At 51.0% G+C, this 25,890-nt stretch overlaps 1 protein-coding gene across 14 annotated transcripts in view; it reads right to left on the reverse strand.

The window, feature by feature from the left end:
- Positions 1-1,680: 1,680 nt before the first annotated feature.
- DLG1 (discs large MAGUK scaffold protein 1) overlaps positions 1,681-25,890 on the reverse strand; it is an 82,515-nt gene continuing 58,305 nt past the window's right edge. For 7 of the 14 annotated variants that reach the window (XM_083612624.1, XM_083612623.1, XM_083612617.1 and 4 more), the window contains 13 exons: positions 25,298-25,454; positions 24,553-24,655; positions 19,547-19,661; positions 17,352-17,528; positions 15,941-16,010; positions 12,252-12,351; positions 9,126-9,167; positions 7,628-7,678; positions 6,986-7,087; positions 4,720-4,892; positions 3,414-3,523; positions 2,855-2,946; positions 1,681-2,721 (listed from right to left, as the gene is read on the reverse strand). In XM_083612624.1, coding sequence (XP_083468750.1) covers positions 2,615-2,721; positions 2,855-2,946; positions 3,414-3,523; positions 4,720-4,892; positions 6,986-7,087; positions 7,628-7,678; positions 9,126-9,167; positions 12,252-12,351; positions 15,941-16,010; positions 17,352-17,528; positions 19,547-19,661; positions 24,553-24,655; positions 25,298-25,454 — 1,399 coding nt within the window. In that variant the 3' untranslated portion in view covers positions 1,681-2,614. Of the gene's footprint in view, positions 2,722-2,854; positions 2,947-3,413; positions 3,524-4,719; positions 4,893-6,985; positions 7,088-7,627; positions 7,679-9,125; positions 9,168-11,796; positions 11,831-12,251; positions 12,352-15,940; positions 16,011-17,351; positions 17,529-19,546; positions 19,662-24,552; positions 24,656-25,297; positions 25,455-25,890 lie in introns of all 14 variants that reach the window. The other 7 variants (XM_083612613.1, XM_083612622.1, XM_083612621.1 and 4 more) reach the window with 2 other exon arrangements.

The following is a 25,890-nucleotide window of genomic DNA, read 5'->3' on the forward strand; positions in this document are numbered from 1 at the left end:
AAGAGCAGGCAAATCCCCTCCCCTCCAGGCAAGCAGAGGGGAAAGCAGAGCGTCCTTCCCTCTAATTCCTCTCCGTGCTCCGGTGCTGCTGCTGTCTAGGGACTCGCAGGCAGCAGAAAACATGCAGAGGAGAGAGGGGGGGGCTGGCTTGGGTGGGGGGGACTTTTGCCTTCCTTCCCCCCCCTTTAAACCCCTCTCTTGCATTCTTAGCCAGCTGCTTCTCCGCACACCCCTCTCGTGCTCCTTGTCCCTTCTATGTTTTTCCTTCCCTCCCCACTTAAAACGTGGTTACAAAGCACGGATCCACATGGATCCTCAGGATCTTTGCATTGGGTCACCCCAAATTCACCATCAGATCACATAGCAATGATCTGATGCAAAAACAGGGCTGCAATGGTGCAAAAACGTGGTTACAAAGCACGGATCCACATGGATCCTCAGGATCTTTGCATTGGGTCACCCCAAATTCACCATCAGATCACATAGCATGTCCATGGCTACAGCCTGCACCAAAAAAAATCATGCACCCACTGTTGCCTGGGGCTGCAATGGTGCAAAAACGTGGTTACAAAGCACAGATCGACATGGATTCTCAGGATTTTTGCATTGGGCTACCCCAAACTCACCGTCAAATCACATGTCTGTGGCCACAGCATGAAGCACAAAAATGATACATCCACTGTTTCATTCAGATTTTTTTTTCTTGTTTTCCTCCTCTAAAAACTATGTGCGTGTTATGGTCAGGTGCGTGTTATCGAGCGAAAAATACGGTAGCTTGCTTCCTCCTGCTCTGGATTGCAGGACTCAAACCAAGGGCTTCAAGTTACAAGAAAGGAGATTCCGATTAAACAATAGGAAAAACTTTCTGACAGTAAGAGGTGTTTAGACAGTGGAACAGTCTCCCTCGGAAGGTGATGGACTCTCCTTCCTTGGAGGTTTTTAAGCAGAGGTTGGATGGCCAAATGTCAGGGATGATCTAGTTGGGATTCCTTCATTGCCGGGGGTTGCACTAGATGACCCTTGGTGTCCCTTCCAACTCTATGATTCTATGACTCGGGCAACTTATGCTGACCTTTGGAATATGCATGTCTCCTGCTGCCTTTTTAAAGGTTTATTAAGAAAATTTATGTTCCGCTTTAGTGTTCAATCGGTCAACAGAGGAAATTTAAAACCAAACTGAGAGATTACAGAATCACAGAACTGTAGCACTGGGAGCGACTCCATGGGTCAGTATCATTCAGCATCATTCCTAGTTTGTTGCTATCTCCAACCACCCACCAAAAAGCTCAGCTCCCTCACTCTCTCTCTCTTGGAGGATTTGAACCGTAGCAGCAGATGGAAGCTCTTTACGAAGGACTCAGACTGCCGGCTGGGGCAACGGAAGGAAGGGGGCCAGAGCTGCGCCTGGCGAGGGGGAGAGGAAAGCTCCTTTTGCTCCCACTTCCACTGAGAAGCGGAGCGCCAGCGCAGGGCAACTGCCAGCTCTTCCGGGGCGAAGATGCACGTCCTCCTAGGAGCAAAGAGGAAACTTGAGAGTCGGGAGCTCCTGGTCCAGAAGTGGGGAGGGGAGGGAGCTGGGCAGCTCACAGGGCCGCCATCACCTTGGGCTCTGCAAACCCCCTCAAATGCAAGCAAAGGAGTTCTGTGTACAGCAACAGAAAGAAATTCCCACAGTACAACTTTAGTTAAAGAAAGTTTAATATATATATATATATATTTGTATGTATATAATATGTTTTATTATAACAAAATAGGCAGTTATTGTGGGTAAAATATTCATTAAAATCTGACTTCTAAGAACATATTTATATTTCAGACTCTGAATCGTCTCTTATGATAATCTTTCAGAATATTTTCAGAACAAAATTAATCATTCCTATATGAAGTACAAGCTTTTAAAGCACCTAAACTGTATTTGGATTCAAAAATGTAATGACCGTTACTCATTGATGATATCAGTAAGACACTCCAAATAGTCTTGTGTGTGCTAGTTTAAAAACAGGAGATATTCTTGCCCCCAACAACGGCATCAGCAAAAAATGAAAAAATAGACTATAAAGAATATTCTTATGAAATTATGAAAATGGGTTTTCCCTTGTGAAATAATGGCAACTCCATTTACATTATCTTGGACATTTGAACAAAAATCTCCGATTTAACTGCCTGTAAAATAACTGTGTTGCCAACAACAGAAAACTACAGAACCACGGCCTGCAGCCACCCCGTGAATCAAATCATGCAGGTCAAGTCACGCGTGCAAAACTGCTCACCATTTACATCATTAAGACCACTTTTCTTTTGTTAGGAAATATTTAAAAGGGTGTATATAAAGATTTGTTTTCTCAAAATCTCTGAAGGATACTTTCCCTTAAACATTAAGGAGTTTTACCACAAAATTCTCCGTTTCGTATCCACACAAGCGGATCGAGCCACTGCCCTTTGACCCTTGAGAAAATGGCCGCCCGCCAGCAGCTTGTGAGAATCCACACCATCGGAACAAAAGGGGGCACTGGGAAAATGCTACGGGAGCCACGGGGGCCCATGCAGGACAAGGGCTGCCCCCAGGTGGGACGCACGGGAGGGGGGAGGCACAGCGGCCCCCGCTGGGCGGCCTTCAGAGCTTCTCCTTGGCGGGGACCCAGATGTAGGGGCTGGAGTGCTCCTCAATGACTTGCTTGACTTGGTTGTAGATTTCTTCCAATGTGTCTCCTTGCACAATAGCTGTAGAGGAGAGAAGGAGGAGGAGGAGGAGGAGGCTCTTGAGGGCCTGGACTGGCACAGCTCTTGCACCACTCCCCCCAGAACTGAAACCCCCCAGCCGCTGCCTTGAAAGGAACACAGCTCAGCAACCAACCTGTGAAATGTTCGGTGAATTCTTGCTCCAGCTTCATGGCTCTCTCAAAGGTCTTCCGAGCTTGCTCATCCGTCAGCCGCTTATTCATTTCCCTGAAATTGCAGCACAAATCAAACCAAGATACTGATGACGAGGCTCAGCCTTCGGATGTGATGTTTAAAATGAAGCACCTTCTTGCAACCCCTGGAGGGCACCACGTTGGCGACTCCTGAGCTACCCTCAAGCAGCAGCTCGGGAGCAGCAGAGTCGCTCTGCTCTTCTCCAGAAGGCAGAGCCAAAAACCAGAAGGAGGAAGGACAGACATTTTGCTTTTAAAGTTTGGCTCTGTCTTCTTCCTGCAGAGGATTGGGCCTTTGCTGGCTGCTTTTTTTCTCCTGCTGAAAACGGCAGGATATTATGGGTTGTGGAATACACCCAGCCCCCAGGGAAAGCTCCCTTCCCGGAGTCCGTGGTTGAGGACCTTCCTGGAAGAGGAGGCCACATGCCGCAAGGAGGGTCACCAGAACATGCGCAGAGAGGAAAAGGTCGGAGGGGCAGAAGAAGGCCAGCTTCCACTCACATGATGTTCTCCACTGATTTGGGCTTGATGAAAACGGAGACTGGGTGCAACTGGGCGATTTGGAGCCTCCTGATTGCGTTTCCGGAGACATCGAGAATGCAGTGCTTCCCCTGAGGCACGGAGGGAAGAGGCATCTCAGAGCAGAACATCCAAGGCATCACTGCTGCTGGCAGACAAGCTCAGCCAAGCCCGGCGGCTGAGACTGAGCACCCTTCCCCCTTAGTTTAGCTATTTGCAGACATTCCCTGGAAAGCCATTTTCTTGGGGTTGAGAGGAGGCCTGTTTGGCAAACCTATGGGGATTGTCTTAGGCAGCAACTCTAGGCCCACTTCCTCTGCAGTGTAGCGGCACATTCAGAAAGAAGGGTCCCATCCTGGCAGCCACACCCCTTCCAGATGAGCCAATAAAAAAGAGCTCTCCCTGGCCTTGCCCAAGCTCCTCCCTGTCAGAATCACCCAGGCGCACACAGAGCGGGAGACCCTGGCCAGCTTTCTCTTTGGTTCCCTTTGGTGGAATGTAGCAGAGCTGCCTTGCTTGCGCTGCAGGGCGCCTTGGGCCCCCCAAACCTTTCTTTGCTGAGCTTCCCTTTGTGACTGCCATCCTAAGACTCACAGTAACTGCATCTGGGCAGAGTTGAGTTGGAGGAGGAAACCTAAGCAGGGGAACTCCTGATCCAACCTCTGATATTGGTTGCCCCCGATCCCCGATCTCGGCCAACATGCTTCAAAGGGAAATGCAAAAGCAACATAGATCTCTTTTGCATGTGCCGACCTGCCCCTTTCCCAGAGGGACCTACAAGGCAATCCTCAGTGGCCAGTTCTGCTCCTTTCACTTGGATGGACTCCAGGCAGCACAAAGGGCATGGAAACATTTTCTCAGGCGCTTAAAAGCTCTGCTTCGAGGCTGACAGGGTGCTGGGGCCAGGAGGGACTTTGGAGTTATGGTGTGATGGGGGCAGACTCAAAAACCATACATATCCCTTTAAAAATCACAACATTTTGGGATTTCTAAAAAGACCCAGGCAGTGCTGGGCACTAGCTTTGCTGTATAAGATCTTCAGATATTTCCCATGGCACAACTGAGGCAATGGACTGAGGGCGCTGACTTCATGACATTTAGTTAATAGAGATCTTTGGGCTCAGGAGGCTCCTGAAGCGCTGAAGGTTTAGCGGAGGTCCCACAGCAAGACGCCCTTTCCTCCTTGTGAGGCTGCGTCATGACTGATTGGGGAAGGAGACCCTGGGGCAGACCAGGACCACTCCTCATCTCTCCCAAGCAGACTTTGGAAAGAGAGGAGCTCCTTTACCTTCTCTGCCACCTCCCGCACGGACTGGACACTCGTTCCATACAGGTGGTTGTTGTACTGGCCGGCTTCAATGAACCTGTGATCCTGGATATCTTTCTCCATTTGTTCTCTGGACGTAACAAAGTGGTAATCCCGACCGTCCACCTCGTAGTCTCGCTTTGGCCGGGTCGTATCTTTGTGGAAAGAGACAGGCAGCTTTCAGACAGGCAGGCACAACACACAGAAACCTCAACATTGACGCCAAATATTGGCATCAAGCACCTTCCACTTACTGTGCACATGTGGGAGGAAGCAGATCCAAGGTGGGACCCTGGCACCCTACAAGTGCGTTGACCTTCAAGTGCTAGACCAGAGTCTGACCTTCACATCTAGGGCTGACTGAAGCTTCCAGGCGGCCTTCAAAGGCAGCCCCATGTGGAACGCAGGGCAGCGATCCTGTCTGGATACAGGAATGAACCCGGCCTGCCTTCTCTAGATTGGCCAAAGTGGAGAGAAGGCACTGCTTCAGCCGCCTCCAGAACAGGCTGAGCCCCCCTCACCCAGCAGCCAGCTCCCTGCCTTGTGTGGACCAAGCCCTAGCTTGCAAAGCCCTATCTCCTCCTGCACCGAGTCCATTCCATTGCCTTCCTGGATTGACAGGAGCGAGAAGCACTGCTGGGTGTCGTCTGATGATGCTCCAGCAGGTTTGGAAAGGAAGAACCCAGGGATGCCAGCAGGCAGGGGGAATGAAGGGGCAAATGGGGCCAGGGCAGAACGAGGCCAGGGCTGGGGAATCTCATGGCCTCCATGGGCCAGATCTGACAGGCAGGCAGTGGGGTGTGTGGGTGTGCACACCTAGCAGTCAAACGCCCCGCGGCAGCTCTGCAAAGTGCCCTTTGAGGCAGCCTCTCCCTTCCATTCACACGGCACTTGGCACCAAGAGCCTGAAGCCCATCTCCATGATTGAAGAGGCAGAGCGCCCTTTGAGCCAGCTCCCAACCCCCACCCCAATTAAAGGACAGCCCTTTGCTCTGTTGCACCCTTAAAAGGGAAGGGAAAGGGCTACAATCTTTGCTTATCAGCTGATGAGCAGATTAAATCCTGCTGCCGAGGCTGCATGATCCTGTTCCCTGTGCAGGATCAAAATCCTGCCCTTAGAAGGTGCCAGGCTGGTGTGGTTTGGGCAAGGGTCTAAGGCAGTGGCTTTCAACCCTGGGGTGCCTTGGGCAACACTGGCCTCTGTTCCTCTTTCTTTCCCTCCTTCCTCGGATGCCCTCTTGTGTCTCTGCCTCCCAAAGGCAGGTGCACCTGTTTATTGCAGCAGCCCTGGCTCTAGGCTCCCCAGGCGAATAGTGCCTCTGGGTGGGGCAGCTCAGAGACCAGGGGCCCAAGGAGAGGGGAGAGGAGGCTGAGGGTGTTCAAAAAAGGGTGAGAAGCTGCCAGCTCTGCAGGCAAGGGGGGAACCTAATTGAGCCCCTGAGCCCCACAGGGGAGCTGCAGAAAGAAGGTAGTTGGTCAAGGGAGCCGTGGACTCAAGAAGGTTGAAAGCCTCTGGTCTAAGGAGCCAAACTGGGACAGGGGCCAGAGGTGCCCCCTCCCCACAAATGAGGCAATGAAAGTGTGCTTGGACAGGTTGGCTAGCCCATGAGGCCAAGGGGAAAGCATGTCCAATGCCAAAGATGATGATGATGATGATGATGATGATGATGATGATGATGATGATGATAATAATAATAATAATAATAATAATAATAATAATAATAGTAATTTTAAAAAAATATATTTATATCCCGCCCTCCCCAGCCGAAGCCGGGCTCAGAGCGGCTAACAACCGTAAAAGATAATACAACATTCTAAAATCATTTCATTATAAAATCAGTTCAAATGAAATTAATGGCAAGATGCTAGGAGGATGCTGTGCCCAGGAGCTCCTCATGGCTCCTGACTGAGAAAGGGTCTTCTCTCCCCCAAGGAAAGCACTTGCGGCTTGTGCTTGGCTGGGGACTGCATGAAAGGGCTCGAGGGCAAGAGGCACTCTGCTTGCAGCCAGGCAATGCCCAGAGCTGCCCAAGGGAGGCCCTGGGGTGTCCCCATGCCAAGCAGGAGGACTCTGGCCCCTGCAAGGGCTCTGCACTCACTGCTGGCTCCAAGCCCAACAACATGCAACTGCAGCTCCTCGCACCCGTGCACTGTGACCCTGGCCTGCTCTTTCCCAAGCTGAAACACACTTTCTGTGCTGCTTGCCTGTGTGACAAAACCTTCCCTGGTAGGCCTTTGCCATACATACGTGGAACACAGGATCCGAACTCGTCAGGGAATTCGGAGATGAGGTCGTCATTGATCCGGTCTTTCATCGGTCCCAGAACAATCACAGGCCGCGTGTAGTTGACTGAAGGGGGAACAGACCCAGGAGTCAGAGAGGAAGGAAAACAACCAACAACCTCCTGTCCCTTCCCCAAGTTCCTGGGGGTCAAAGGCTCGCCCAAGTCAACTCCGCCCATCCCCGTCCACCTGCCAGCAGGAGTCCCTGTGGGGCATGCTCCTCATTCCAGAGCTTTGCTCGGCAAGAACGCAGCTGAAGGCCTTTCCTGTGGCCATGGCCAAGTTACGGGAGACACTGCTCTGACAGCTTCCCTTCCGACGGCAGGGGTGAGGAACCTCCAGCCCACAGCCCTAGTTGGGACAGCACATGCCCCCATCCCCCCCCCCACTTAAGGTCCAAAGGAAGCAACTCCAGAGCAACGGCTGGGAGCTTGAAGGGAGCCCTCCGTACCTCCTTCGCAGAAGGTCCTAGTGCAGCCAAGGGCACTGGGTGCCAACCAGCCTGGTGGTGCTGAAAGCGAGCCCTTGGGAGGTGTGCTTGCAAAGGAGAGCCAAAGGCCTCTGTGGCCTTCAGGGCTTTTGGTTTTATATGCAACACGCTACAAACCTTCCTGCTGAGTAACAGGCTCGTAAGACAGGACGTATTCCTCTTGGCCACCTGCAAATTCAGATACACCAGTTTAGAGCTGGAATGTAGTGTCTGCGTAAAATAATACAGATGTACACACGTATCTCTCATATATAAGACTTTTCAGGATAAAAAAAACTGGTATAGAAGCCAGATAGGAAATTAATAAGCACCACTTTCTGTATAGATATGGTGAGCCACAATCTACTCTTAATTATATTTTGATTAAGGTAAAACAAAACAAAAATAAATTTCCCCTTCCAGTAGCACCTTAAAGACCAACTAAGTTAGTTCTTGGTATGAGCTTTCGTGTGCATGCACACTTCTTCAGATACACTGAAACAGAAGTTGCCAGATCCTTCTATATAGTGAGAAGGTGGGGAGGGGTATTACTCAGAAGGGTGGTGGGAATGGGTGATTGGCAGATAGCTGTGATGAGCCTGTTGACGACTCTTACCCCTTCTCACCCCTTGCTTTTTCCTGTAAGACCTATTGCAGTCGTTAAGAGTCGTCAACAGGCTCATCACAGCTATCTGCCAATCACCCATTCCCACCACCCTTCTGAGTAATACCCCTCCCCACCTTCTCACTATATAGAAGGATCTGGCAACTTCTGTTTCAGTGTATCTGAAGAAGTGTGCATGCACACGAAAGCTCATACCAAGAACTAACTTAGTTGGTCTTTAAGGTGCTACTGGAAGGGGGAATTTTTTTGTTTTGTTTTGACTATGGCAGACCATAGTCTACCTATCTGTAACTTGATTAAGGCAAGGTGAGTTTATTGTGGTGATCTTAATAGGTATGCCTCAGTTTTAAGTCTCATATAGCTAAAGAAGCGACTGGGGGACGCTGCTTGCCACGCACTCAACATTTCACATGTGGCCCAGAAATTATGAGTGACCCCTCCTGCCACATTTCTAGAATCTTATTGAGGCTAGAAGACACAGGACTCTATGGTCAGGCGGCTTGAGAGTGCTCAGGGCGTGGAAGACTTTGGATATGATGCCTTAAGCCAAAAACTACATAAGAAAAGAGGAAAATAAAAAAACCACAAGAACAAGGGATACGTTAACAGACTGTCACTGAAATTAAACACAAGTTTAGGCCAGCAGTGCAGCAATGCGGCTAAAAGAGAGCCGGTCTCTTGCCTGGAGTGGCACTTCCTGAGAGCCGAGGGGTCTGTGAGGATCAGCTGCTGATCCGACCCTCTCACACTCCCAGCAACCGGCCTATCCAGCGGAGCGGAGGCACCACGGAAGGAGGGGGTCCGTTGCTCAGGTGCCCGGCCCAGGTAAGCTGGACTGGGGAAGAACCCCATCGCAAGAGCCAAAGCTTGACCCCCCAGCGGAGTTCAGGTACGCTCTGCTGCCGAATGGGCGCCTTGAGAGATGCTTCTAGCTGCAAACACAGGGAAAGCCAAGCGAGCCTTCCTAGCCTGCCCCAAAGGGAGATGTGGGGAAGGCCCCAAGACACTCACGGTAGCTGCTTTCGCTGTCGCTGGCGTTGGACGTCACGTGCTCTGAAACAGGAACAGGAAGGAGAAAATGAGGAGCTGCACCAGACCAGAAAGAATTCCCAAAGAAAAGCAAGACAAGGACAAGTGCCAGACGGGGCTGCCATGACTTGCACTCTGCAGGGAAGAAGGCTCTCTCTCCACATTCAAGGAACGTGACAGGGCTGGGGCTGGGGTGAGTGCACTCTTGGTGCCTTTTGGTAAAGGCAAGAGGACGTCTGGATGCAGACACAGAACAAGGTGGCCCAAACCCCCGAGGAGTTTCTGCGACTTCCCAACTCCGCCTGGAGCTCAGAGGCAGTGGGAGAAGCACAGGGCACAGAGGGAGCCTCCGTTCACATCCAGGCCATTGGTGCCTCCTTGGGGATCTGCCAAACCTGCAGCATGTGTCATGGCCAGAGGGGTTGCCACCACGAGGGTCAGATGGAGCCGGGAAAACCGGTGGAGCTCAGTGGGTCAGGCCAGAAAGGCCACTGGGAGGCTGAAAGCACTGCTCTGCCTCTCCCCACTGATGGTCTAAACTGCTCACACACCACCTGCAGCGACGCACCAGATCACCTGGCAAAGGCACACAGCAGGAGCTGGGAGGGGGCAAGAGGAGTTAGAAAGGGGTTCAGCGGTCTATAGCTGCGGAAGAACCTGCTGAAGCCCACGTCTTCTGAATGCAGCTTTGGCGAAGGCACAAGCATTTAACTTGTCAGGAACTATAAACGTATTTGAAGAAGACCTGGCCTAGGAAATCTCCATCTAGGAAGCATCCCCAGGGAAGGCCGCCAAGTCACTGGGCAGGAGACAGGTGACTCTTTGCTTCATGGGCTGGAAAGCTGTGAGCTGCCAGCAATTACAAGCATGCAAACATCTTTTTGAGCTTCCAGAGCACTCCTGCCACACCAAGAGGTATTCCAAAGAAGGACAGATAAGGATACTCTGGAGGCACATGGACCCACCAGGAACCCTCTTGTGTGGAGACAAGGCCAAATGGCAACAGTCAGAACTGGAAGTGGTTTCGGCTGTAGGGGAACCTCAGGACCTCTCTGTGCTGAAGGTGATTTGGTATGTGGAGGTAAGCCTCTTCTAGGTCTACAGAGGCATGAAAATTCAGACTGCAGAGCGCCCTGCCAATAAAAAGTGACTCTATCCTGAATTTTTGATGGTGGATGAATTGTTTGAGGAATTTCAGGTCTAAGACTTGTTGCATTTGGGTACCATTAAAAAAGATAAAGTCAGTCCCCAAGAAACAGTCTTTGGGTGTCACTGCCTCAACAACCTGAACTCTGAAAAGATGAAGAATGGTTAGATTACTGCAACACGTTATCAATAGGGCTGCCTCTGAAGGCAGTTCGGAAACTTCAGCTGGTGCAGAATTTGGTGGCCAAGCTGCTCACAGGGGCAAGACCATCTGAGCATATTGCACCTATCCTGGCCTGACTGCACTGGTGGAGTGCCTTCTGTCAGCTTCGGTTGGGGCTCAGGACCTCAACACCTTAAGAACCGCCTCTCCCAATACAAACGGACCCAGATCCACACTTGTCACCTGTTACCTGAGAGGTTTGGAGGGTGACAGCATGAGAACAGGACTTTTCTGTGGTGACTCCCTGATTGTGGAACGCCCTCACCAGAGAAGCTCGCCTGGTACCATCATTACATGTCTTTAGTCGCCAGGCCAAAACATTCCTTTTTACCCAAGCCTCTGGCCATTAAATAATTTATGGTCTGTTAAAGGAGGGGAAGTTATTAAGCTTATTTTATCATTATGATTTTTATTCTGCGTTCTTAGTGTTGTACATCACCCTGGAATCTTTTGATAAAAGGCAGCAAATTAATAATAATAATAATAATTATCTATTTAGGCACCTTGTGAAAACATTTCTCTATAACCAGGCGTTTGGCTGATTAACATTCTATAGCCTTTTAAATTGTGGGAGGATGGTTATTGGTCTATTTTTGTTTGATCATGTATTTTGTGTTCTCATTTTGTATTTTTATGTTGTGTACTTCCATGTGATCTTTGGATGAAGAACAGCATACAAATTTATTAAATAATAGTAAAATAATAATAATGATGATGATGTTTTCTTCAGGATCAGTAAGCACCTCTTTTTAAACATCCCCACCAAAAAGCTCAAGTCCCTCATAAAGACTTGTTGAAAGGGCCCCCCTGGCCATTGTATCTGCTGAGCCAACACCAGGGGACCCGTGCAGAACGGAGGAGAACCCCAGGTGAGATCTATGACAGGCCTGCATATGGCTAGAGGCTCTAGCCAGAAAGAGGAAACAGATCAAGCAAGCTGTTTGACAGAGGCATAGACTCCCTCGGAAGGTGTTGGGCTCTCCTTCCTTGGAGGTTTCCAAGCAGAGGGTGGCCAAATGTCTAGTTGGGATTCCTGCACTGCAGGGGGTTGGACTAGATGACCCTTGGTGTCCCTTCCAACTCTACGATTCAATGACTTTTGTGCTTGCAAAACAGGGCAAGGTTTCCCAGCCTCCCAACCAAAAAGTAAATGGAAGTGGCATGACTTGGAGGAGGAGATGGCAAACAAGTGTGGAGGAAAGAGACCCCTGGAGGAAGAGGAGGCATTTCCTTCTGTCTCGGTGAGCGGAGGGCTCAGGGGCCTCTGGGAAGAGGGTCACTTACTCAGGCCTTTTGATCCCATGTCTTCAGGGATCTCCTGCAGAGAAGTTCCCAGAGGGCAAGCAATAAAGAGACAATCACAAAGAAAATAACCGTCAGTAGCATATCAATGAGGGGCTACGGCAAGGTGGTCCCAAGAGCATCCACAGGGGTCCAGGGGGGTGCCCAAAGCTCAGCCAGAAACCCATTTAAGGGCAGCACTTAAACCTCCTGTCCCTCAAACCCACCTCTGAAAGCCAGAGGCCACCTGCCTTTTAGCTGCAGCCAACAGAACTCGCTGCCCCCCCCAATCAGCTGTGGAAGGAGAGCTGGGCCAGCCCCTCCCTGAGGATGGTGGCATCTCTGCCCCTGTGGCAGCTCTTGGGACCCCTTCAAGGCAAGGCCACGTCTGGCACGCAAGGCAGGCCCCCCGGCACATCCGCAGCTGGCGCTTGCCCTGCCCCCACCCACATACTTACGGTCCACATCACTGGTTTCTTGCTCACTCTGGTCCTTGTTCTTGTAGAAGGGAAATTTTCGGGAAAAGAGGTTCTTTTTACGCTTGTCATTGAATGACTGCTGAAGAAGAGAAGGAAGGAGGGGCAAAACAAAGGAGGTCGAATGTCCAGTGTGTCACAGAGGCCCAGTCCAGCAGCTTGGCAGAGGCCGACTTCTAGGACCACAACATGCAGCAGTTCGAGGCTGGCTGGATCCACAGCCCTCCCTTAGGAGGGGAGGGGGCAGCTCCCAGGTGGCGGCTGGAGCCAGGGCTGGGGCATGGAGGGAGAAGGGCCTGGGGAGCAAGCGGCCGGCTCCATTCTGAGGAAGCACTGGCTGCGGGAAGGGGCTCTGTCTCTAGCCCAGGCCGCCGGATGCTGCTGGCAGGAGTGGGAAACAGCCCCCCTTCAACTGCTCCTGAGGAAGAAGCAGGGAGCAGCTACAAGGACCTCTTGCAACACAGACTTTCTCAGAGCAAGTTGTGGGGTGGCTGTCCTCTGCAGAGGGCTTCGTGGTAGAGCATCTGCTCTGAATGCAGAAGGGCCCAGGTGCTACCCCCAGGGTTTCCAGGTAGGGCAGGAAAAGGATCCCTGCCTAGTACCCTGGAGATCCTCTGTCAGTCAGTGCAGACAATGCTGAGCTGGGTGGACCACTGGTCTGACTGGGCATAAGGCCGTCTCCCTGTACTCTCTGAAACTCTGGCTGAAAGGCAGTCTATGCAACTGAGACAAATAAAAGGGAGCTAATGTAGCCTGAGTCGTGATATCTGAGCCGGAGAGCAGTGCCTGGAGGGAACATCCACGTGGCTCCTAATCCAAGCACCACAAGCACAAGGGGTCATTGAGACCCCCCTCAGCCACCTGACCCCACACAATGCATGAATATCCAGAGGGACCAGGGACCCTCAGGGGCTACAGCACAAAGAGGATGTCAGAAGCAGCCCGGCCATCTGGATCCCAACCGCTGGCAGCTCAAGCCAGCATGGTCTCTTAGCTGCCACTGAAGTCCACAGACACACATGCCGTGGGACCTGCCTGGCCGCGTCTGATCTCCTCTTCCTGCTGCAGCCACCTGCTGCGTGTCCCTGGTGGCAGCAGAGGAATGGGCAGGGCAGAAGAGCCACAGCTGAATCTCGGGGTTCTTCCACTGGAGCCCCCCTTGGGAAGAAGCTGCTCAGCCTCAAAGCGAGCCAAGCCCTCTTCCCAACACTTAGAGAATCATGGAACTGTCAAGTTGGAAGGGACCCCGAGGGTCATCTAGTCCAACCCCCTGCAATGCCAGCAAACTGCTGCAGGAGCTCAGTTTAGTCAAGCAGAGCACACCATGAACAGCGTGCGCCTGTGCCTGCTCTGTTTTTAAACCATTTGGACTGGAAGGCCCAGGGCACAGCTCCCCACGCAAATTCACCTCCCTGGTAGGAGCTGCCCAAGCCTCTACCTCTGGGAGATCACGGTGCTGCAAGGCGCCTTCTGGCTAAGAGGGACACATTGGAGCTCTCCTGTCTCCCAGACAACAGCCATTTCCTGTTGTGCAGAGTCTGGAGAGCAACAGCCTCACCTGCTGCATGCTGAGTGGTTAGAAGTCGGCTCCAATAGCAAAAAAAACAAAACATGGTTAGAAGTAATTATGTTTTGATTTGCAGAAAATATCAGCCATGTGTTTTTAAGGCTCTTACAGGCAGGAGAGTCTTGTTTTTAGTACTAAGAGTGTATTAACTTTATTAAGCTCTCACAGCCTCTTTGCAGAATTGCATCATTAGTACAAATGGGTTAGAAAAGGAAGCAGAAAAAAACCCACAGGCCACTCGACATTCTCCTCTTACGCCGGGTGCTCAACGCGGCATAAGCTGATTTTGCCCAGGCAAAAGGACAAGCAGGTCAGTGGCTGGTGCCTGGCATAAAAGGGGGGTGGGGTGGGGGTGGTCCTTGGCAGGACTGTTTGAAAGAAGAAGAGATGGAGGGGGGAACAAGCACAGCAGCTTCAGTTTTCAACACCATCAGTTTTGCCTCCTTCTGCTTTGCCACGTTAGGTGTTAGAATTAAGAGCAGGCTGCCACATCCCCGAGGCAAAGTAGCCCCTGCCAACAGCAAGCATGCACAGAGTTCCCAGGAAGGTACCAACAAAGAGGAGGAAAGGGGGGGAGAAAGACAGAAAAAGAGAAAGAGAACTGGCAGGACAAGAGGAAGGCCGCCCTCTCGAGAGGGCCATGTTAAGCGGAGGGAAGACAGACAAGACGGGCAGTTCTCTCTCAATGGCAAGCGTAGTTTGGTTTCCACTCAGGGGCTCATGCATGGGTCTGGTGCAGTGTTAGGACATGGGAGCCGTGTGCAAACTTGGCAACAGTCAACATACAAGGCTGTGACTCCAACACAACCAGTTTTCAAAACGGCACGGGACCAGGGCTGTGTGTGCAGGCTGCACGGAAACAAATGCAACACCCAAACTCTGTGAGCTGCCCCAAAGGCCCATTTGAACAAAGCGGTATTTGGCTGCACCAGGTGACTAAATGTGTTCTGCTCTTTCTTGCCATAGGGTTAGGGCATTCCCCCCCCCCCCGCCCAGGGCCTGAGGCTTCCCCAGGCACAAGGGCTGAAATGTGGCTCTGGAAAGGAGACCAGGGAGACCCCTCGGCTCTAGCCCCACACCCTGCAGCTTCCCTGCCCTCCTGCACACACAGCCCAGCCTGGGACCAGCCCCGTTCCAGCACCAGTCTGCTTAAACCCACCCCAGTGCATTCCCAACAGTTCCTTTTCACACAAAGTGTTCAGTGCATCCATTTCACGGGGGCGTCTGTAACAGATGTCTGTTAGCACAAGTCACGGAAATATTTTTTTAAAATAATGTTGCTGGTGTGTTAATTTGGAGTCTACTGTAACAATCTGTTCTACCCTTAAGATTATGGTATTTCACACAGCTTTGTGAAAAGATAAACATGGCTGAGGGTCCACTGAGTCCCCTCAGCTGCTCTTCCTCTCTGGTCGGCTGGCCTGCTCCACCCTCTCCTGACTCTGCTCTCCCCTTCCCTGCTGCCTCCCAGCTGCCCACAAGCATGTGGTTACGTACCTTCAAGGCTGTCTCTGGACACCCAGGGGCGTCAAGGAGGGAGCCAGGAAGCCACAGCCCTCACCTTTCCTCATGATACCCCTTCAAGGGACAGAAGCCAGGTGGTCCCACAATGGAAACAAAACAGCCAAGTGCACAACATTCCATGGACCATCCATCCATCTCATGCACTTTCACGCCTAAAGTCTTTTGACTTGAGTTTTCTTGGGTGGCCCCTGACTCTCCTGATTCTAAAGCTGTTTTTAAAGGAGGATTTTCCAGAGAGGAACAGACCAGGAATCCTGACCAAGTCCCTTATTCTCTTGTTCCCCAGTAGCCAGTCCTGTACCCTAACAGGAGGCCTGCAAGTGGGGGCCGAAGGCAACACCCCCACCTTCAAAAGCAGGTCCTAGTGGTTCCCTTGTCCCCACTGCCAGCCACCGAGAGGCCTCTCCTGCTCTACCCTGGATTTCTCTAGTCCTGTCTCCACCTAGGAGATGCCAGACTCACAGGGCGCTGAATCGCTTTCCTGGCCAGTCACCCCACCAGCCTGTAGGTGAAGTGAGCATGCAAGGCTTTCATTATGACAGAGTTTACAGTAGCAACAGCGTAAAGAGTCCAAACTCACCCCTTTGTCACCTCTTGCTTTAGAGTTGAATTTCACTGTCTTTAAACGAGCTCGTTCCTTCTTCTCAACCCTGCCAGAAAAGCACAAAAAGATTAGTGCATCTGCAGCACCTGCGCTCTGCGCTAAATCCCGCTGCACCCCATGGCAGAAGCTGGTGTGGGGGCAATCTGGAAAACACGTGGGCCTTGGAAGGAGGCCACGGGAGGCATTGCTGGCTTTAGCCTGAGTGTCAGGGCAAAGGGGCCTAGAGTCGATGGCCTTCTTTGGATAGCAGAACTGAATGGCTGCTGGAGGGGTCAAGCCACCTGTTGGGGGGGGAGCCCTAGCCCTCCTGCAAAAGGTGGCTGCAGCAGGGGAGCAGCAGCAGGGAATCATTCCTGCAACCTCTGTTGTCTTCTCCAAGTCTCATCAGGGACGGGAAGGCCTTGGTGGCAAGCGCCAAGAGTGGCAGCCTCAGACACCAGGCCAATATAGGCTGGCTGCTGGAGTCAAGGAACACGGCCAGTTCCAACCAAGCAGCGGTGCTCCTGGTGACCTCTGCTCTTCCTGCCAGGGGGCAGTGGAGGTTTCTTCTCAGCGCACACTGCAGCTTTAGAGGAGAGGCTTTGCTCAGGACAGTGAGAGGGGAGGAAAATGCTGGTTTGTTTTGTTTTAAACCTGCATGTTAAAGGCTAAGACCCACTTGGCTCTAATGCACGCTAACCTAGAGTGAGTATTTTGGCTGCTGGAGGCCCATGTGGGTTACCGTAGTGGTCCCTGGAGCAAACCAAACATGCCCTCTTGCTGGCACAAGCCCAACTGCCAAATTATGCAGCCGCCAGAATGTGGAACTGGGAGGGGCGCACCTCTGTGCTACACCTGAGAAACATTTTAAAACACTTAAACATGTCTGCAATAGGGAATTTGGTTTGGATGCATAGGACAGAAATTAAGAGTCTTCAAGGCCAGAATCACAGGAAATGGTTTCTTGACATCTTATGTCATATTTGTCAACTGTAGGTAGAACTGTTTGATTATAGGGGCCTGACATGGTAGCTGTGGGAGTTGCAGTGAAGAACAATTCCTGCTACTCCCCAGAGGAGGAAGAGGAGTGTGGTGGTGACACAGGACTCCTTACTGGGGGGGGGGGCAGAGGCAAAAAGTTGCCCAGGGAGGTGTCCTGTCTTCCAAGATTCACAACAGAGAAGTTGTCGTGTCTCAAAACGCCTGCCGACCACAACCCCTTCCTTCTGATTCATGGAGGTACAAAAGATACTGCCAGGCACTGCCTTCGACATCTAGCAAGGCTCTATGAGACTGTGGGCAGGAAGGGGGAGGGTCTTGGGGCACAGGTGGTCTTCTCAACACTCCCTCTTGTTGAAGGTTGTGGCCCAGGAAGAGAGGAAAACCCCAGCAGGAAAGAGAGAGCTACCTGCGCTTGCTGGGGATGACGCCAACCTCGTCCTTCTCGCCATCTGGCATCACCGGCCGTGCCTGCCACCACTCATCATCAGAAGCGTTGATGACATGGAGGATGTCGCCAAATCGGAAATTCAGTCCCTGGCTTGGGAGGCCACTGTCTTTTGTCTTGTCGTAGTCAAAGAGGGCTCTGGAGGCACAAAGGGAGCGCATTTGATGAGTAAGGAAACAAAGGCCCCACTGGCAAGCTGTCATCACTTGCCTCCCTTGGAACTGCCTTGCAGTCAAACTGGGCGGTGGCAGAAGAGGAGCCCAGTCCTTCTCCTCAAGCAGCTCCGCCTTGATGCCGGCTGTGCGTGAGCAAGCACCTCCCTCTCCCCAGGCACAAGGTCTCTAGTGCTGAGCCCCCTTGTGCTCCTGGCTCTCTCTCTGCTCTGTCGGAAGGGGTCTATGAGTCGCCCAGAAAATAACTTACAATTCTCCTCCTAATGCACTCAAGTGTTTAACAAGCCTCGTGGCTCCTCCTAGACCAACACACTCACTGCAGCATCAGTGCTCATAGACCGGACAGAACTCTAGTCTGTGGCAGCTTATGCCATGATACATTTGCTCAGGACCCTTTGTTATTGCTGCAAAAGACAAATCTGGCTATTCCACCTTAGTCATGAGACCTTGTTGTGGTTTGACATTGCTACTTTTAAGTCTATTAACAGCTGCAAAGATGGAAAACCCAAGAGAGAAGAAACCATTTATTCAAAAGCCCAAGGAGTTTCAGAGAAATTTGTCAAGGCATCATTATGAATTAACATGGTCTAGTCCTCCTCTTGCTGATCAAAACCTCAGTCTTATGGACATGAAGCACAGGGTGTAATTTGCACCCTGCCAGCACCAGCAGGACAAATAGGCCTGTCCACAAAGATCTGACTTGAGCCTCCTGTCCTTGCCTGGAGACTTTCCCCCCATCACCCATGGAGGGAAGGACACTCAAGACCCAGCAGACCAAACAAAGGAGCCAGCAGTCAAGGCAACTGTTCAGCCACTCTGAGAAGAGGGTGCTGGACTAGATGGGCCAGATTCAGCAGGCTCTTCTGGTGTTCTGGATGTTAGCATTTTCATTCTCCCATTGCTGGATATGTGATTGTTACATCACATGTCTGTGGTTTTTTTCCAGGCTTGGAAAGTGTACTTTTGTACTTACTTACTTACTCTCTCTCTCTCTCTTGGAGATGTGTGAGGACGCCATGATTGCTTTGTTCTGTACATATTGCTTAATAAATTACTTAGAATGCCACACCTAAGCTCCACATCATTTCTGCTCTACTCTGCTGATTGAGTGTGCACATATCTTCGGATATGTGTCGCTGGTGCACACCGGGACTGAAGATTTATGGACGTCCGGGGCTGCGCTTCATCAGGAAGACGCCTGGAGAGGTTTGTCTTGGTCCGTGGTCCCCTCTTTATGTACCAGGCAATGAGAGAACGGGGCAGTTGAGCTTACAGAGGTTTCTGGCAGGCAGGTGGCCTCCCGCATCTGCAGCTACTCTGACTGTTCAACAACATCAGCCGCCACCCACCGCCTCTCCTTCTCCTCAAGAGAAAGGCAGAACGCCCCCCTCACCCTCTTGCAGTCAGCTGCCCTTTTGACAAACCTCCCGACTTCAGCAATGGAGGCACAGGCTGCCTGCCAGTGGCCCCTCCTCAGCAAGCGCTCTGCCTTGGAACCGCTAAGCTGCAAGGCAACTAACCAGCAAGCCCTCCAGTCGGTCAGCTCACCCTCCTCCACCCCCGTCCATCATGGAATCCCTTTGGCCACTGCTAGCTCTCCATAAGCCAGTTTGCCATTCTGGGTGACAGACAAAGGTGCAACCCTGGTCAGCAATTCTGCCCCTTGGGGAGGTCACAGTGCAACACATGCCTGCAGAACCAGAATTCTGGGAGACCCCTGCTGCCCTCCTAGGTGCATGCCAGCAAACCTTGGCAACTTCCTCTGGGATATTCTTGATCTTGAAAATTGCATTCAAGCAAGAAAGCCAATTTTCCCAAGACCATTTGATTGCTCCAAGGTGACTGAGCCAACCACAAAGAAAGTGCCAGCAAAGCTGCATCCTGTGCAGCCGCCACAGTCTCCGCATCCTCTGAGGAGCAAGCCCAGTCACCAAAGAGCAGCTCCTGGACAAGTCCCACCAACTGGCTCAGAAGGCAACTTACCTGACATAGAGAGACCGTTTCTGGCTTGTCCGCAGGGACCCCGACCCCGAACTGATGCTGCTGCTCATCATCTGCTCTCGCAAGTCGTGTATTTTAGCTTCAAAACGGCTGTATTCTGACAAACAGAAATGAAAAGGGAGAATGCTGCTAGCTCAAAATAAGTCAGCATCTTGGAACCCTACAACAACTGCTGCTGCTGCTGCTGCTGCAAAGTGTGCTCCCTCCAAAGGCTTCAAGTTCTGTTGTGTTTCCCACAGTCTAGATTTTGTGACAAACGGTGAAGTCTCTCCAGCACTCTTTCTCTCCCTGGCATAAAACCAGAATTTTAACTCTCTGAAAATGTGCACACCACATTTCAACTGAAGTGGCTCAAAACAAAATGGTTTAAACCCACAGTATATATAAAACAAAATATTAAAAATAAGCACACACCCAAGTCCCCAGAGCCATGCAGAATTACAGTATGGAATTCCAGGACAGGACCCAGCACTGCCCAGAATGGGCAGACTTCAAGCTTGCTGGATCTACTCTGCCCTTTGCCAGAAGAGCCGTCTGCACAAGGCAGGACAACTAGAGCACAAAAGGGCATTTTGAGCCTAGGACTGAACTGAGCTCATCACCACCGTTCTGGGTTGGCTTTATTCATTTCAGTAGCCTAACGTAGCTTGAGAAAGTTGTTTGTTGTTGCTATTGGTTAACCAGCTGGGAGTCAGAAACCCTCCTTGCCGATCTACTACAAATGAGCCAGAGATCTACTGGCAGATCCCAATTACCTTCTGCCAACCACCAGCTCAACAAGCCATCCCTACCCCCCAGGTATGCCTGCAGGGAACATGCCTGGCAAACGGCCGGGGGAGAAAATTCCCCTCTCTGGATACCAACCGCCAGACCACTGTCTGTGGCAACAAGACAACACCAGAAGCACCATGGCTGCTTCTAAGCAAGGAGAATCCTTTGCACAGTGTAGCACCAGGGGGTTCTGTGAACACTTCCTGGCCAGCCAGCCAGAGCAAAGAGCCGGCAAAGGGCCCTTGCAGGGGCAATTCTGGCGGAGACTTTTTGTAACGACTTGGTTGCCACCTGCAAGAAAACACTCCAGCTGCATCTCCCTCCTTCCTCCCACTCTAATCTGCACTAACTGGATTGCCTTCTCCAGCAAGACAAAGCCCCGACCAGGGGCCCCTGCTAACCCTGGCAGTGCTGCGTTTGCTTGTCTGATCTCATGGCGCTCTCTACTCACATGCCTCTCTCCAGCTGACGGGTCCAGCCAAAGCAAGCCAAGCACCTTTCACTAAAGCAGCCAGGAAGCAGCAGAACTCACGGCAGCTCTGCTTCTCAGTCCTCCTGGGCAGAAGCCGCACCTCCGCCGTCTCTGCCTGCTGCCCACGTGACTCGGATTAAAGCCAGTCCACGCTGGGAGCACAAGCAGAGCAAGGGAAGGGGGGCCCATCAGGACCATCACCTGCTCCAGAAGGTGCAGAGAGGGTTGTGCCAACGGCAGCCTTGGCAATCCTGACTTCCTCCCCCACCCTCCACACAATTGGCTGCAGAGTCCAGATCACGATCCCATCAAAGAGAAACTGGACATCTCTTGAAAGGACACAGTGGTCTCTTTCATACAACGGCCAGAAGGAGAAATCAGCAGTGAAGGTCGTAGGCTTGGATGAAGAAACACAAAGCACCTCTGGGGAAAAGGCAGCCTGGGTGCCAGGAGGGGCTTCCATGCCCAACTCACCCAGCCGCCTGCCTGCTGCTTCTGCCCTGTCACTCCACGGCCATTATGGAAATGGCACACATCCAACTTGGGCGCATGGCGACAAGCAGCTCCTTCCTTCGCCAGCAGCGCCACCTGCTCTGCTAACAGCGGCTGGACTCCCAGCAGCGCCAGACCAAGGGGCCAGGGGCTTGGCAGCCTCCTGCAGGGCGGAGCTTCGGAGATCAGCAAGTGGTGGGATCCTGGCTGGCTCAGACCCTCCTTTCTGTGGCACAAGCCTATTTCTCAGGCTCCTGCCTGAAGTGCTATTTGAAAGCAACACTGTAAGTAACTTAACTTAGTGCACAGAAAGTTGACTTTTACCTGGGAACTAAAGCTTCCCACCTGCAGCTGGCACAGATAACCAGAGCAGACGACTGTGATCGGAGAGCTGGTGCTGTGCTGTTTTCACTGTAATTATCAGTATGTTCTTAATAGACCTTTTATATTTATATCAATATATAGTGCTCTGGTCCATGGGGTCACGAAGAGTCGGACACGACTAAACGACTAAACAACAACATAGTTTTAATTCTATGTTTGTTTTACAATGATAGTTTCATTCTCTCTATGTGTTTTTAGCCGCTCCTATTTTATCTGCAAGCTGCCTTGAGCCCGTCAGGGAAAAAGGCAGGGTATAAATAAATTAATCATTGTCATCATCTAAGCCAGCACAGGGAGGGAAGGGGGGGGGGAGATCCCAGCTCCCCTCACCTACAGGCTTTTTGCTTTTGTTTTGAACAGTCTTTATTATTGTTGTTTAAAAAGTTCTTTATTACAAAACAATTTACATAAAAGAGAAACAAAACAGAAAACACCATAAACAAGCCATAGACACTAACTAACAATGTATCATCTAACATTACACATACAGTGGTACCTCGGGTTAAGAACTTAATTCGTTCTGGAGGTCCGTTCTTAACCTGAAACTGTTCTTAACCTGAGGTACCACTTTAGCTAATGGGGCCTCCCGCCGCCGCCGCACAATTTCTGTTCTCATCCTGAAGCAAAATTCTTAACCAGAGGTACTATTTCTGGGTTAGTGGAGTCTGTAACCGGAAGCGTCTGTAACCCAAGGTACCACTGTACTTTAACTTCTGATTCACCTCATTGTACCTCTTACACCTTATTAATCTATATGCACTTCCTTATTTTTTCTGTTACTTATCAAGAGTAATTTTTACTTTTATGGTTTCTTTGTAATTCAAGATTCAATCTAAATCTGTCAGGAGATTTGCATTATCACAGTACTTTTTGAGGTATTCTTGGAATATTGTCCAATCTTTACTTGTTTTGAACAGTCAACTCTCTGCCCCTGGAAGAGAAGATGTTGGGAACAAAGGTGTTTCTGTCCCTCTTCAAACGTAGCTCAGTGCAGATTCTGGGAGCTCATGACCAGGGCCTGCAAACTGGCCTTGCAAACAGGGGGAAGGATTGCTGGAGGAGACTGAAGAGAGTGAAGCCTGTGTCTTTGGGAGCCTGAGGGTGTGGCTGATTGCTCTGCTGGAGCACAAGATCAGATGGGGAGGAGTGACAGCTGAGAGGAAGCCAGCCTGAGGGAGCAGCTAGCAGCCAGCAGCAGGCAACCTTCACTCAGTGCAGATGCTGGGAGCTTGCCAACAGGGATGTTTGCAAGGGTGTTTAATGGGAGAGTTCAAGGGGGAGGCCCAGAGCGCTGTCTCTCGGTGTGCATAGGACCAAGAGACATGGAGGGTGAGGGAGCTGCTGCAGTGACCTGCAACACCTGCGCTATGTTTGTCTTAAAACCAGATCTTGAGGGGGAGGGAGAAAACACAAGACAAACGTCAAAAGGACACCTGACACTGGGGATAAGAGCTTCACTGATGCACAGGAGACTGAGGTGGTGCTCTAGAAACCTGCTAAAGGGCAGGAAGGAAATAGCTGCAGGGAATGTCTCATGGTTTCAGTTGTCTCTGCACAAATGCACAGAATATGGGAAACAAGCAAGATGAACGGGAGCTTTTAGTACAGGATGGCAAATATGGCCTGGTAGGCATTACTGAAACCTGGTGGGACGAGACTCATGACTAGAATGTAGGAATTGAGGGGTATAACCTGTTCAAAAGGAAGACCGAACAGGAAGGGAGGAGTAGCAGCATTATATATAAAGGATGCGTACATTTGAAGAAATCCATGACCTGGAGCATGAAAAGCAGATTGAGAGTATATGGGTAAAAACTGTAGGAGAAACAGTGACCTTACTGTCGGTGTCTGCTATAGACCGCCAAGCCAGACTGAACACTTGAATGGTGCCTTATTAGAGCAGATTAGTATATCTCTTATTTTTGAATGTTTGGTAATCCTGGGGGACTTCAACTTCCCCAATAACTGTTGGGACTCACGACTCTGCCAAGAATGACAAATTCCTCTGTTGCCTCACTGACAATTTTATTTCCCAGAAGGTGGAAGAAGCAACAAGAGGATTATCTCTCTTGGTCCTCACCCATAGGGAGGAACTGATCAACAAAGTGGAAGTACTTGGAAACTTGGGAGAAAGTGATCATGTTCTCCTGGGTTTCAGGATACAGAGGTAAGGGAAAACTGAGTGTACTATAGTCAGACACACACTCTGGACTTTAAGAAGGCCAATTTCAAAAAGCTGAAGGAGCTACTGGGTGAGATCCCAGGGTCAGAAATACTCAAAGAGAAGGGAGTCCAAGAAGGATGCGAGTTTCTAAAAGGAGAAATATTGAAGGCCCAAATGCAGACAATACCAACAAGAAAGAAAAGTGGGGGGCATCGAAGGAAACCAATGTGGCTGCATAAGGAGCTTATGGATGAGCTGTGAGTTAAAAAGGGCATGTATAAGAAATGGAAGAAAGGGAGCATACATGAGGAGGAGTATACATGAGTAGCCAACAGTTGCAGGGGGGGAAGTCAGGCTGGCGAATCCCTTTAGGTTAGTCATTGGCACAGGAACAGGATTCTGCTGCCGATTCCAGGAGCAGGACACATCCCTTGGCCACTTGCAATGTCGACCTCACTTGCCCTGAGCAACTGGCATTGTTCCAGCACGTATGGGGAGGGGGTTGCAGTGTCCTTCTCTGAAACTCTAACCCATGGTGGGAAACCAACCAACTGGGGGCTTCATGTGGGCAAATTCTGCTCACGTTCAGAGATGTTCTTTCTGCCTGCTGTTGCCAGTACCCTAACCCCCTTCCCCTCCCCCCACGCCTTAATCAACGCAGCTTTCCCCTGCAGGACAGGTGGATTAACTCAGTAATTCACTTGCCTTCTGGACGGTATTGAGCCACTATGGTGACAGCTTGGCCGGCGTTTTTCAAGGCAGCAGCTGCTTCTTCGTGAGTTGCAGCTTTGAGGTCTACACCATTTACCTGCAAAACAAATGTAAACACAGAGTATTTAGGAAATCAAGGAGGGACACTGCGCAGAACATGAAGGCTGGGATCTTTGAGCAGGGGCAGGGAGCTGCAGACTCCGGCACCTTCTGCTGACCTATCCTAGACCCTCAAAATTATGTAAACTGCACAGAGAACTTGGTTGGTGGGTGGTTTATAAATATCACAGATAAATACATAAGTAATAAAAAGGCCGTGTGGTGTAGATTGTAGAGCGCTGGATTCTAGGACTTGGGAGACCAGGCTCAAATCCCCACCTGGCCATGTAGCTCGTTGGGTGTGGCCCATCCCTGCCTCTCAGGCTAACCTACCTCACAGGGTTGTTGTGGGGAATAAATGAGAAGGGGCAGAACCATGTAGGCCGCGTTGAGCTCCTTGGAGAAATGATTGGATACAATGCAATGAATAAATAAAGCAAGACCTTCCAAGGGATAACCTGTGGACTGAGATGCTGGAGAGACCCAGAACTGTCCCCCCGGTGGTTCCAAGAAGAACACTGCCCCACACTCAGTGCTCCACATGGGCTGGCTACATGCTGCCCACCTTCCTCAAGGGTCAAAAAAACAAGCAGAGTCAGAAAAGGGGAGAGTCCTGCTCTTCCCCTTTCAGTCATCTTACTGAAATTATACGGTCTCCTTTCCTGAGCTCGCCACTTAGATCTGCAGGTCCCCCTGCAAGGATGAAGGAGACAAAGATGCCTTCGCCGTCTTCTCCTCCCACTATGTTGAAGCCAAGCCCTGTGGATCCTCGATGGAGCACCAGCTTCCGTGGCTCCCTGAAAGATGGAGAGAATTCCCGCCATTAGCCTGCCAATATTAGGGCTAGAACTCAAAACACCTTTTGGTCAATTAGATTTCAGTCCGTTAACAACAACATCAGACTGGGTTGCCTCAGCCCCTCCGGGCTGCTTCCAAAATATATAAAAACATAATAAAGAAAAGAATAAAGAAACTGCCAGTCGTGAAACTGCGAGGCTGGTCAGAGTCAGAAGCCAAGGCTGTCTTGGCCAGACAGGGCCTATGAGGAATACGGTTGCCCTTCCTTCTTCCACCTGCCTGTGTCTTGCCCACTCCTCTGTCTGAAGCCAATCCGCCTCCACCAGGCGGACTAGGTCCCTGAGCGGTTCTGCCTGGTGAAGCCTTGTAAGCAAAGAGAAGGGTTCCCACAACTTTCACCATAGAGCTTCAATATGCTGATGACAACATAGTGTG

Source organism: Podarcis filfolensis (assembly GCF_964270895.1).
Source record: "Podarcis filfolensis genome assembly, chromosome: 5".
In the NCBI taxonomy this organism is placed as follows: domain Eukaryota; kingdom Metazoa; phylum Chordata; class Lepidosauria; order Squamata; family Lacertidae; genus Podarcis; species Podarcis filfolensis.